The sequence below is a fragment of the Dermacentor variabilis genome, chromosome 11 (assembly GCF_050947875.1).
Source record: "Dermacentor variabilis isolate Ectoservices chromosome 11, ASM5094787v1, whole genome shotgun sequence".
NCBI lineage: Eukaryota > Metazoa > Arthropoda > Arachnida > Ixodida > Ixodidae > Dermacentor > Dermacentor variabilis.
The window spans coordinates 44,700,716-44,714,689 of NC_134578.1; the positions used below are offsets into that span (position 1 = coordinate 44,700,716).

A 13,974-nucleotide genomic window follows, 5' to 3' on the forward strand; every position below is an offset into this window, starting at 1 on the left:
CATGCTTGTCCAAAGTGTCGCGTTCTTAGCTCACCTTAAAAATGGCTTCCCTTGCCTTTTTTTTCATTTACACACTGTGGTAACAGTGCGAATCATAACTGCTCACGCCCGTTTGCCATCATTGATGGTGTATGGAGGGGCACGTTCATGTACGTGTTTTAAGTGACCCATCTCATGCTTTCGAGCTAGAAATGCTCTTATTTACCAAAACAACCTTCCGGACTTAAAGTTATGCAGCTGTTCCCTTTGCTCTCACTGCCTCCTGGATTGTCATCATCATATCTGTTCGCCTCCTCCTTCCCCGGCTACTTATGGCGCATGTATGGACAAGCGGTGAAGTGCACTTAAAGGCCGGTCCTTTTTTCGTCGACGCCACGGTCTCGCCCACAATTCGTCAAGTTTCTCACTGTCGATTCGCGAAAAAACGAGCGGCAGTAAGAAATGACGCATGGTGCCGAGAACATCTGGCCTCGTACACATGTGGATGCTTTTTGGGCCGTCCACGAGAAGGAGAGACGGAGAAGCTGACCAAGAAGCGCTAGGACGAGTGCGTTCTAACCAGCTACACAGCGTTTGGCATGAAGGCACGAAAACCAGGCGTGAGCATTGTGTCACGCAACTAGCCTTGCCAAGCCAGCCCTCCGTGAAATCGGTCCCTTCACTTTTTCCCTCGCGGCGTCGGTCCAACACGTGTCCCCCGAGATTCGTCGCATTGGCCGGGAACGTTTTCTTCCAGACAATCGAGAGGCTCCCTTGTTCGCCTACCCTGCCGTGACTCTGCCTGTGGAGTGGGGAGTGTTGCGCGCGCTCTGACGTGGAGATCACGTGTAGGGCTGATACGTTTGGCTTCAACGGGGCCCCGCAATGCTCTAGGAGATGAGAGTGAAGCCAAAACTCAATCTACCATTTCCTTTATCCTTTCTATTTCCTTAAAATAAAGCTTGAACAGTAACCAGCCCATGCGAAAGGCAACGCTGATTGTGTCCTCGCGGGCGCACAATCTCCTAAACTGCGCACGTGACCGTAGCCTTTCGAACGGGCCATTGCACTGAAAGCTTTGGGCAAGCTGCTTAAACTTTAACATCCACGCAAGGACCGGTAACATTATCTTCACAGTCAGCGTGTTATCGACTACGTTATACTATCATTAGACCTGTGGTGTAGCCAGTAAGGGCAATAATTTGAAAATTCTGGCCTCATCAGGTGGCTGAACCCAACCCCTTCAACTTTAAAAAGTGAGAGCAGAATTCTGAGTTTTTACGTGCCAAAACCACGATTTGATTATGAGGCATACCGTAGCGGGGGACTCCGGATTAATGCCGACCACATGGGGCTTTTCCATCATCATCATCATCATCATCATCATCATCATCAGCCTGGTTACGCCCACTGCAGGGCAAAGGCCTCCCCCATACTTCAACTACCCCGATAAGCGGACTAATTGTGGCCATGTTGTCCCTGCAAAGTTCTTCTCATCCGCCCACCTAACTTTCTGCCGCCCCCTGCTACACTTCCCTTCCCTTGGAATCCAGTCCGTAACCCTTAATGACCATCGGTTATTTTCCCTCATTACATGTCCTGCCCATGCCCCCCCCCTCCATTTCTTTTTCTTGATTTCAACTAAGATGTCATTAACTCGCGTTTGTTCCCTCACCTAATCTGCTCTTTTCTTATCCCTTAACGGTACACCCATCATTCTTCCCATAGCTCGTTGCGTCGTCCCCAATTTAAGTAGAACCCTATACGTAAGCCTCCAGCTTTCTGCCTTGTACGTGAGTACTGGTAAGACACAGCTATTATACACTTTTCTCTTGAGGGATAATGGCAACATGCTGGTCATGATCTGAGAATGCCTGCCAAACGCACTCCAGCCAATTCTTATTCGTCTGATTATTTGACTCGTGATCTGGATCCGCGGTCACTACCTGTCCTAAGTAGATGTATTCCCTTACCACTTCCAGTGCCTAGCTGCCTATCGTAAACTGCTGTTCTCTTCCGAGACTGTTCCGAGATTAGTTTTCTGCAGATTAATTTTTAGACCCACCCTTCTGTTTTGCCTCTCCAGGTCAGTGAGCATGCATTGCAATTGGTCCCCTGAGTTACTAAGCAAGGCAATATCAGCGAATCGCAAGTTACTAAGGTATTCTCCATCAACTCTTATCCCTAATTCCTCCCGATCCAGGTCTCTGAATACCTCCTGTAAACACGCTGTGAATATATAGCTTTGGAGAGATGGTATCTCCCTGCCCGATGCCTTTCTTTATTGGGATTTTGTTGCTTTCTTTATGGAGGACTACGGTGGATGTGGAGCCGCTATAGATATATTTCAGTATTTTTTACATATGGCTCTACACCCCGATTCCTTAATGCCTCCTTGACTGCTGAGGTCTCGACTGAATGAAACGCCTTCTCGTAATCAATGAAAGCTATTATAGGGGTTGGTTATATTCCGCACATTTCTGAACCTGAACCTGCCAATCTGAACCTGGCAACGCTTAACGCTAGAACGCTAGGGGCTCTTTAGCTGCTCCCAAATAATGGCACACGGGCGTAGCTGCATATCCTTAATGCGGCATTTCGTTGCTGCATCGAAATGCGGCCGCAGTCGCCGGGAATCGATCCTGCGATCTCGTGCGTAGCAGCGCAACCCCACAACAACCCCACAACTAAGCAACCACGGCCGATATCTAAGTTCTATCGACAAAGATGCTAAAGATGAGTTTTATTGCGATAGCAATTATGTAAACAATCCAGGCTCATTTCTGCCATCAGCGTAAGGTTCCGTACATACAGTCCAAGGGCGACAAAATCGTCGCCGCGCGCCGTAGCTGTATGTGCGAGTGTAAGCATGCGAGGGTGAGCCGGAGAACGCGGCTCAATCCGCTCAATCTGGGGTGTGCGAGCAAGGCAGTTAGAAGTCACAAGTCACAAGGCAGAAGTCACAAGGCCGAAGGCAGTTAGAAGGCAGAAGTCACAAGTCACAAGGCCGAAGGCAGTTAGAAGGCAGAAGTCACAAGTCACAAGGCCGAAGGCAGTTAGAAGGCAGAAGTCACAAGTCAGAAGGCCGAAGGCAGTTAGAAGGCAGAAGTCACAAGTCAGAAGGCCGAAGGCAGTTAGAAGGCAGAAGTCACAAGTCAGAAGGCCGAAGGCAGTTAGAAGTTAGAAGGCAGGCTGGAAGGCAGGCTGGAAGGCAGTTAGAAGTTAGAAGGCAGGCTGGAAGGCAGGCTGGAAGGCAGGCTGGAAGGCAGGCTGGAAGCGCGCCCTCTCGCGTCGCGCGCGAGGCACGAGTGCGGAGCGAGGGGGCGTTCTTCTACAACGGCTGCTGCTCAGGGCGAGGCCGTGCGCGCGCCGCATCGTGCAAGCGATCTGTGAAGTGCGCAAATTGCGCGCCCACGCGGGCCTCATCTGGAAAGCGATCAGCGATGTTTGCAGAGTGCACGTAGCTCCAAATGCGCGGAGTTTCGACGTTCCGTTGGCGTTGAAGCGACAGATGCACCAAAGTCAATTCGCTCGCAGCTGCTGCCGCGATTTCACACCCCTGTACTTTGACAGAGAGTTTCCGCGCTCGTCGATCGAGATGTGTTCATATTTACCTGTGCGCGCGACACCGCGCTGGTTAATTTAGTTAAAACACGTTGACGGGCTATTCGGTATGAGCCCATGAAAAAACGTGCAAGCGCAACTGGACGAGGACGTAGAAAGACACGCACAAAGAGACAGCGCTCTCAGTTTCTTTCTACGTCCTAGTTCAGTCACGCTTACATATTCTATCATCGTTAATTTAGCAAGCGAATGTTTACAAGTTTGTATGGCCACTAAATACTACTATCCTTACTTTGTATAGCTATCTACTAATTTGCTATCGCATTTGGCAATTTGCCTTTTGGGCGAAACTTCGGCTTTTTCGGAACACAAAACCAGTGCTTTACTTCTACACCTAAGTAGTGGAGCGTTTGTTAAATACAGTCTCAATTTGCATTTGGCGTCTTCCAAGCAGCGAGTACGTGATAGATGTCAGCGAGTTTCAAGTCGCTTCGATTACTACACCCCCCAAAAGAAGAAGACACAGTACAGTAAAAGCCATTTATTTTAAAAACATTCCTTTCGCGACCTAGCTGAAAACTATTAACAGGCAAAAAAAAAAGAATGGGGGAAGATTTTTTTCTTACAAAGCAGGTTTGCATAAAGCAGCATGAACAATTCTGGTCCAGCAGAACAACAACATTCCCGAGGAAATGGCGAACTATATACACACACACAGGCAATACAAGCACTGCAATGACTGTGACAATGTCACGTGCATAGGTTTCTCAACACAAATGCCCTCCTGTGGCTCTCGCTTCAACTATACCCAATCTCGGCCGCGCATGCGTCGCACTCGCTTCGCATCGTGCGATGAGGAGCAGAGCTGACGCCGCGCCTGGAACACGCATCCGCTTCAAGTGCACGCTTCGTTTGCAGCTAAGCAAATTCGAACGGCATGAGCGTAGAAAGCGAAGTGCCCGAAAAGAGTCGAATGTGTTTTTGTGCGAGGGTTATGTACAGCGCGAAAGTGGCGAGCGATGTGGCGTAAGCTATGTACAGTACGATTCAATATCACAAGGGTTAACTAACTAGCATTCAAGTGACGACTGCTGCTCAAGCATACTCGTGCCAGAAACCCGCTTGGCTCATGCTTAGTACACCAGTTTATATTTTTTTCCCTGTTAAAGCAGTTTTGGATTTTGGCAAACGACGTCGCACAGGAAGTGGCGCCCGACGCCCTGCTGAACGCCATCAACAAGCACCTGCCGAAGAACACGCCGGTTCAAAAGGAGGAGAAAGTGCTTGTCTACAACAGAACGGGCTTCGCGCTGAGCGAGATGCTGAGAAGCGCCAAGCGATCGCGCTACGCGCATCTCGTGCTGTTCAGCGGCTGGAACATCGTCGCGAGACACAATGCCGGGATGTCGTCGTCGCTGTTGACCTGCATGTCCGGGAATGCGCCCGTGGACGCTCGTGTCTTGGCAGCGCAGATATGCCTCGACGTCGTGAAGGAGGTGCGATGCTGCGATTGATTTGTATTGCGCGTACCAAAGCCACGCGCGTCAATAGAGGCATGTTTATTTTAAGTCATGCCGGGCCTTGGAAAGCGTTCGTAAAGCCTCTTCTCTGAAGTCTACTGTGTGTCATATGTGTCTTAAATGCTGCCTATTTCAGTACACAAAATTAACGAGCTGGTTTAGACAAGGCGCCGCAAGTTATGAGTTTAGCATACTGCATGAACAAATTGATCTTCGTATGCTCAAGGCAGAGCTTGAGTCAAACTTCTGAGTTTACGTTCTTCTTTATTTCATATGCGCTCGAGAAAATTGATGCCACTCATCCATCCCATCTAGAACTTTTTATTGTAACGCACAGGACAACTGAAACGTCAGTCTGAAATATGCTACACAGACATAGAAACAGCAGAAAACATTTACGATTGACAATTGAACTTTTGCAATGCATAACGATTCAGTATACAAGCTATAAGTTTGCAGATAAGGTCCTGCGTTCATTCATTTTCAAATATTAGAACTTTGAAAGTGGTGTTGACGCTTTTTTGTTTGCAATGCGCTCGCTTAGTATTCTTAGTCATGTGGTGTACCCTGAACCTTAGATATAGCATTGTGCAATATTCTTGTAAAATGGCTCACGCTCTCGCATTCAAGCCCAGCTTTTACAGCAGAATTTCTTGCAGGCCTATTTGGTACAAATTATTGAACAGGAAGCTTACGAAACATGAAGACGAGCACGCAAGAGAAGTGGTCAGAACAAGCACTGGGCTTACAAGCCCAGTGCTCGTCCTTTCCGCGTGTTCTCCTGTGTACGCATTTGTCTCGCTGGTTTCCCCTATAAAACAGTCTCTGCGCCGAAACGTACACGTTAGAAACCCGACAGAGTATGTCGTCGTCGAAGCACACCACACACGCACACGAGCAAAACCCGAGACCGCTGGCTTGCAGCGGTCTCGGGTTGACCTTTTGACCCGTTCTTTATTATCATTTCACCTTCGATAACAATGAGTTTAAGCTGACTGGGATGCCGCTTCAGAAAGATGCATTCTTCCAACAAATGCCTGAATCCCTATGCTCGATATATTGTCCCGGCTGGCAGAATATTGGGGGAAACGACAACCTTCAAGCCACTATCCACAAAAAAAGTAGCTCTCGTGCGGCTCCCCATGGCAATGCTTCACAGTAAAAAAAAAGGAATAAAAAATGCTTGAGTTTAGCCAGTTCAGTTAGCGTACGCTGCGCTCTTCCTCTATAAACCTTTTCATCGGACGAGGAGGATAGGGCGCGCGGAGAGCCTTTCCTCCTCTCTGGCTTTGGCGATCCGGCGCGGCGCTGCTTGAAAGTATTGCTGTCGCGTGCTGCGGAAAGATTTCGAGATGTTTTAGATCGTATTTGTGAAATTTACGCCATGTCCGTTCATATAAGGTCGTCAGGGCAGCCTTTCGGTGCATCGGTAACTACAGTAGGCGGAAATATCTCTTGGGGGCGCAAAAATGTGACACGCTTTGTCAGCCGCTGTGTACGCACATTATCAGTCGCGGTGTGTGTGTGTGTTGTAAACTATTTTGCTTATATCGGTTTTAATTCAACAAAGAAAACCGGTGTCTATGTATTAGCAGCATGAAATAGTACATCTGCTCACTATCTGATCGCTTGGCGTAGGGAGTAAAACATAAAGCATAAGAGCGCATGCTCGTGCACGGCCAACCTAAGGCACCCACGAAACATCTAAGCGGCAGGCGCTATCAAATATTTGTGATGCACCGGCATCGTTCTCGCGCGTTTTAAGTCTAGTAGGCTTCAAAGTACCATATGCCCACGCTAGCCTTCCTGCATGAGGCCCATGGCGCTGCTCAACACAGCGATCACTGCGGTTGGTGAACCAGCACGATACATATGTAAGCTGTGCGCTTCGGCATTGCCTTTTTGGCCTGTATACAGTCATAATATATGAGAAGGATCGCATAAAAAGAATGCGATGCCTATTTTTGAGGACAAGATTTCCGTAATACGTGTGAGTGCGTCGTAGAGAACGGAACGAACATAACCGAAAAAAAAATTCGGTTATCATCCTCTTTCTCGCGAAAAGCAAGAGAAAACGGGCTAACGCTGCAATACGACCTCGCATAGTCACGCCGCACAACGTTTCTGAATATATAATCGCTGATGCCGTATGCTTGGACCATGCGGTATATAGAACAAAGATATCTGTAATCCAGCACCTACCACTGCTTAGGACGCTCGCGCAGTTCGTAAACAGTCCCTTTGCTGGACAAGCCTAATTGAGACTGTAAGGTATGCTGCTATTACTTGCCAAAACTATTTTATTCAGGGGCGGAACCTTCATCCACCGAACCAAGTAGTCACGCAATGTAAGCTGCAGCGAACAGTTTGAACGCTTGTCAAAGTATAACATCACAGCTCCTATCGTCGCAGAACGGTACCCACGCTGTTACGATCGTCGAGTATGTTTCATGGCTCCTAATCCGCAGCTTAGAAATAGAGGATAATACTGCAATAAGGTCACATTAGTGATTCGCACATTCAGAAATACACACTTGATCTCCGAGACCGATCGTAGGCTCAAATATGCGCGCACACATCGCGCTGCGTGTTTCGTCCACCTCGACGCCAACAGAAATTCCGGCCACGACGCCTTAAACCACTTCAGCACGTCTCACAAAACCGTTTGCCATGTAGAAGACGCACGTCATACTACACAGACCGCACGACCGCGAAAACAAACGCCAGGACCTACCGCCGAGCGTATACCTGCCATGCAAAAAACCGCTTTCACCCAAGCCAGTATGGTGCTGCTCATATATAGGCGGCGCCATTGCGTTCACAATATGGCGGCGCCTACGAAAAAACTGTCTATAGCACAACAAAGTAGTGTCGCATTGCAAGCGCTGCAGGAACCAACTTGTCCGTTTAGTTGGCGTACGTGACAACACACATTAGGGAAAAAATTTGGCTAGTTGGTGAGCCTTTCCATTTTCGCTTCAGCGCTTTAAAGGCAAGGTGACAGAGGAGGAAAATTCGTACACAGGCGCCAGCTTCCAACAACACTTTACTCGTGCCAAACAGATTTATATCTTTTAAACAGGTCATTTATCAAACTGACGTTATGGAACTGTGAACGTAGGGCCCTCGCGCGCGACACACGCCACCAATACTTTTTTTCTCACAAGTAACTTGCAGCCCTGCCGAAGGAGGTGCACACAGACAATACATCGTGCGGCGGTTTATAGTGCTTGGCGTAACTACCTCACTGTTGGCTAGATTAGAGGTTCATTTTGGATTGGTAGATGATACATTACAGCGATACACGTGGCACGTTCGGCCCTTTGAGCATGCTCTTCGTGTCACGACTCCAAGTAAATGCTCGCCCCCTAGCGGCCGCGCCGAGAACCAGCCGATCTAGGTTCAGCCTGGTTCGGCCTCAGGTTCTCACATCACAGCGTGTGCTGCAACGTTGCCTCACAGTTCTCAAATCGTCGCAATGCCGCCACGCACAAGCCCGAAAAAAACAAGGACGGAAGTTGAAAAACTTTTTTACCACTATAGTGTTTCATCGCGGTGGAAAGAAACCAATATGTAATCTAGTCGTTTCCCGAAAGAAGCAGTCGACGACGCGCATAGGAAACCGGCTTGGTCAAGAAACTTCCGTATCGTGAAAAGGCGACTGCTACCATACCGGTTTCTTCGCAACGCTTCACTCGGAACGACTTCTTTCTTCCCGGCGCGTAGACCAGTGCTTTCTATTTATTTAGCTTAAATATCTTGCTGGCGTTTCAAATCGCGGAATGCACTTCGTTTAATTATGCTGGCGCACTTTAATAAATTATAGTGATGTACTCTTAAGGGCCATTCGGTTTTGTTCGTTTATAGTTTTCTGGCCCAGCATTAGTGCTACTAATGCTTTAAACAGCAGAATTATTCTCGCTAACGTACGTTTCTCTGCAGGCACAGTAACTACCTCGCAAGGTCTGAACTCCATCGTGACATGTTATGCCGCGAGACATCCCATCGTTTTCATAGCGTGCTTCAGTTTAGCGTTGCAAGCAGAAGGCGCCGTTCTAGATCCTTCAACGCGGTTAGTTTGGAGCGTTCGATCTGCACACAGCAACGCCAGGCTTCTTTCCCACACTGTGTACACAGCCAAATTTCGTTACAACTAGCTCAACTCGTTTCCAAGTCATGTATTTCCACTGATACAAGTTATTTTTTCCCAACAGAAAGCTCTCACTAAACTTTGGAGACCTTTAGGAAGAAACTCCATCTTGGTCCGATTGGTTGTTATTCACTTCTCACGTTTCCCCATGGTTCGAGAATGCCTACGGGATGCAGGTGTCTGCAGTGCTCACAAGTGTGGGCCCTACCACAAACACTACACGTGTGCGAGCCCGAGCAAGCGCCACTCATCGGACGCAAACCACCTTATCACAATGGATCAGTTAACTATAGAAAGAAAGGTGCACCCGGGCTCATAAACGAAGCTTTCATTTGTTTGTCGTTCTATCTAAAATCACACTGACAAGGTAACTTCATAGTTTTTGGTAGGGGTGTGCGAATATTCGAAAGTTTCCAAAAACGAATCGAATAGTGCCGGTTCGGTTGTCGAATCGAATAGTGCGTATTCGTAAATGCGAATATTTTCCAAACCTTTCGGCACGTCAACTGTGCCAAAAAGAAATTGGAGCAAAAGTACGGTAAGTTTTCTCCCACGTGAGCATAGCACAGGCAAAAAACATATAAACTTGCGTACAGAGCAGGCTACGTGACTAAGGTAGTCATACTTTCCAGGCTGTGCAGCGATAATTCGCACTCTCTGAAGAGCTGTGTGCGTGCGAAGAAATTACTGGTTTACTCCTAATGGTCCATTTGTGCTTTTAATGAAGGACGCCTCATGGCGTCCTATGTAACGGCAGAAACTTGCTAACCTTATGAATACTCGGATGTGGACATCGTTTCATATTTATCGTGATAACGGTTATTCATTATTCAAAACCTATTCGAAAGGTATTCGATATTCGATTCCATTCGGTTCTGGCACTATCCAATTTGTATTCGATTCGGTCGCAAAAATCAATTCCCACACGCCCTAGGTTTTAGTCTGGTTCTATCAGTGCAGAATATCTATACATCTTCTGAAAGCGCGACAGACATTACTGCCTATATAAAAGCGCGATAGCGTTAAGGAGCACGCGTGTCGCAGAAAATCCGGCGTCGGTGTCCAGCGTGCGCGTCCGGCATCGAACGTTGCCTCGGCGAAAAGAATTTCGAACCAAATTTTGAACCACGCATGCCCAACCACTTCTTTACCGCCAAAGTTGCTCATACCTTGTCTTTAATTCTTTACAATGTTATTCCTCGGACTTCTGAGAACCACCTCCCACAAACAAATGTAATGGGGGGGGGGGGGGGGGGGGGACGCCGACAGCGCTTGTTCTTTATGTTAGCTCTTCTCGGACTGAAGTATTAAAAGTGCGAAACAATAACAGGAGATTCACCCACGCAAGTGCCACATTTCTGCCAGAAAGCTCGCCTTTGTGCATAGCGTTCGCAGCCAGCGTTTACCGGTAAACGTTACGATGACGTAAGTTACATTTCCCGGGAAGCATCAAAAGCAGTAAGGGGTCTTTGAACGCTATCGCGTTCCACTCTTAAAGGCGAACCTTAAGCGTCCTCCAAATTTTTGTGAGGTGCCATATGTGATATACCACAAGACGAGTTGCAGTCCGGAGTTGCCTGCGCAGGTCGCCAAGTAACCTATATGACTGTGCCGGTGGAGCAGCGCTGCGAACGAGTGACTGCACCTTTCGAACCGGCGGCCATGGCGTCCGTATTTCAATGGCGGCAAAATGCCAAGACACCCGTGTGCTTAGATTTAGGTGCACGTTAAAGAACCCCAGGCGGTTGAAACTTCCGGAGTCCTCCACTGCGGCGTGCCTCATAATCAGTGGTTTTGGCATGTAAAACCCCCTTATTTAATTTTTTTGGAGCAGCTCGCAACGCACAAACACTCTTTCCTTCCGGTTCGCATGAAAGGCTCTTTGCCTTTAAAAAAAAAAAAGACTCATGCGGCTCGCTGGGCAGGCCGAATTCTTGGCACGCACAGCTAACTACTGCCACGGGTTCGTCGCTGAGATCCTTGGGACCGATCTAAATAACGTGATGGGCAGCAGGGACCCTTTAGGCCTTGACGAAATACCTCGATTCGACGCGACAAACGAAAATGTGAGCGCCCCACCAAACGAAGGAGCCGCCGTGAGCATGGATGTCGCGGCCATCGTTTTTTATGCGGACAGTGTTGCCAACGAAAGTAACGGATTCTGGAGTTGCCAATACGGCGAATTACTGTGGCGGTTACTACCAGCAACTGTAATACTCACCCTAACCATGAACCTAAACGTGATTACGTGGCGACATGACAGCGGCCATAAAGCCCAGACCACCCGCTTCTAACCGAATTGGCACACGTTACTGGCTCTCTGTCCGGAAAGCAAGAGATAAATGGTGAATTCCGTCATCGCTCAGTCTCATCTCACGCTGAGCACAAGCAGTGGGTATGTTTTGTCGGTGTTATTAAAATCGGCTATTTGTTTTGACGCTGCTAGGACAACAAACGTGGCGCTCAACCGTAAAAGTGGTTTTATTTCCGGTTAGCACAGGACGCCACAGCATTAAATAGTGATGATGCGTTGCATACGGGGCACGTCATCCCCACATTCACACCAGTGCAGCTTACGGTTACAACGCCAAAACATTTAGTGTGTCAATCCATCAACAATTACACATGTATCGGCCTGAGCAGACATGAGCAGACGACGCGGCGCGGATGAACACATCTTGCGCGTTATTCAGCTAAGGAGCCCTGCACCTTCGACAGTGCCGCAAAGAAATACCGCGGTGGAGTTATAGACAGCTCGATGTAATCATGTCGTTAATTTGCAGATGGCCGGCTACGCCCTTGCCCGCTTTTACGTCGACAGCGCGGAACTTTCACAAGCTGTGCTTGACGTCACGGACACGTGGAACGCCGTGCGCGACGCCACGCGGCGCAACTTCCCCACCCTGTCCTGGATGGACAAGTCCACCGCCGCGGGCGCCATCGACCACGTGGACAGCCTCCTTTCCATCGTCGCCGTTCCGGCGCACCTGAACACTAGCCAGGCGCTGGACGCCTTCTACGATTACCTGGGGGCGGACCAGTCGCAGCCCTTCTTCCAGTGGTTCATGAAGTCGAGGAATCGGCGGTCGGACAAGTACAAGAGCTTCATCCGCGAGGACCCAAAGGTGGCCGTGCACCGCGAAGACCTGCCGTTGAGCTCGATGGCGGTGAACGCTTTTTACCTGCATCTCTACCACATCATGGTCGTCCTTCCCGCCATCATTGCGCCGCCGTTTGTGGCTCCAGGCGTGGCCCCGACGGTGATCTACGGATCCATCGGCAAGGTCTTGGGTCACGAGCTGTCCCACGCCTTCGACCCGCAGTTCAGCACTCGGACCAGGACCGGCGACATTGCCACATGGTGGTCGCACCCGTCGTTTAAGCGATTCATGGGCAGGCTGTGGTGCGTCATTTCTCAGCTGGACAACTACACCGAAAGCTACGTCCACGGCTTCAACGCGCTGTCGGAGGTGTTCGCGGACACTGCCGGCACCGAGAAGGCCCGCCTGGCGTACGCTTCGCTGCCGACGCAGCCGGGTATGCTCGGCTACTCGCAGGAGCAGCTGTTTTTCGTCGCGGGCTGCTTCGAGTTCTGTGCCAAGAATCCCTACAGGTGGGATGTGTCGGACATTTACCCGGCATCCGCCCTGCGTTGCAATTTACCCGTTGCCAACGAGAAGAAATTCGCGGCAGCGTTCAAGTGTCCCACCGGAGCAGCACTGAACCCGCAGACGCGCTGCATCTTCCACGGAACGTAGACGGTGGAACCTCATTCAGCTGCTCCGTACTGGTTGCCAACATTTTTCTTTTCTGTTGCCAATTTTCAGATGTACTCCCCGTGCCTAGTAGTGAGAAACCAACGTGATTACACTGTGTTATGATCACACTAGGGTCTCGAAAATCCTGATTTAATTCGTTAATTACTTCCCTTTGATTTCCGACAGACCCACTCGCGCTATTAGACGTGTGTTTACTTTGCTCCGTAGTCATCGCGTTCTTGTTTGCTTGCATTTCTTTTTCTTACATTCCTGCAAGTTTTTGCTTCTCTGCTCTGTACGGCTGCTGCTATTTAACTTATCTGAACTCGCATATTCTCATTGGAGGCAAGTGTCTCGTGCGAGCTTTTGGCACAACGTTAAGAACTTTTTTTGTTCTAGTAACTAAAGTGTGTGTCACTACTGGTTTCAGTGATTTGAAAGCACTGAAATCTAAACTGATGTTGTTCAAACGAATATTTTTGTCACTCTGGTATTTAAAAGGACGAAGCAACTGTTCCTGGGGAGCGCTGAAAATTTAGAAAAAGCACGTGGCCCAGAAAGCTAATGCCGGTGACATTTTACATGGACAATATTTCAACTCCCAAGCTTGAAAACTATTCACTATGCTGCTTGCAGTGAGATTAGTATTTTCTAAAATACGTGGAGGGGGGGGGGGTGGATCGCAAGAAACGAGGCTTTATACTGACAGATACTGACAGATGTCCTAGCCGAAATACAAGAGTACACAAGAGAGAATGGGCACACAGAGCGCCATGCTTGTCCAAAGTGTCGCGTTCTTAGCTCACCTTAAAAATGGCTTCCCTTGCCTTTTTTTTCATTTACACACTGTGGTAACAGTGCGAATCATAACTGCTCACGCCCGTTTGCCATCATTGATGGTGTATGGAGGGGCACGTTCATGTACGTGTTTTAAGTGACCCATCTCATGCTTTCGAGCTAGAAATGCTCTTATTTACCAAAACAACCTTCCGGACTTAAAGTT

General features: G+C 48.7%; 1 protein-coding gene across 1 annotated transcript; it reads left to right on the top strand.

The window, feature by feature from the left end:
- The first annotated feature begins 478 nt into the window (after positions 1-478).
- On the top strand, positions 479-13,563 carry LOC142563227 (neprilysin-1-like). Its single transcript, XM_075673777.1, has 3 exons — positions 479-547; positions 4,746-5,039; positions 11,997-13,563. Exons 1-3 carry the CDS (start codon positions 479-481, stop codon positions 12,969-12,971), a joined length of 1,338 nt encoding a protein of 445 aa, XP_075529892.1. The 3' UTR covers positions 12,972-13,563.
- Positions 13,564-13,974: the final 411 nt, after the last annotated feature.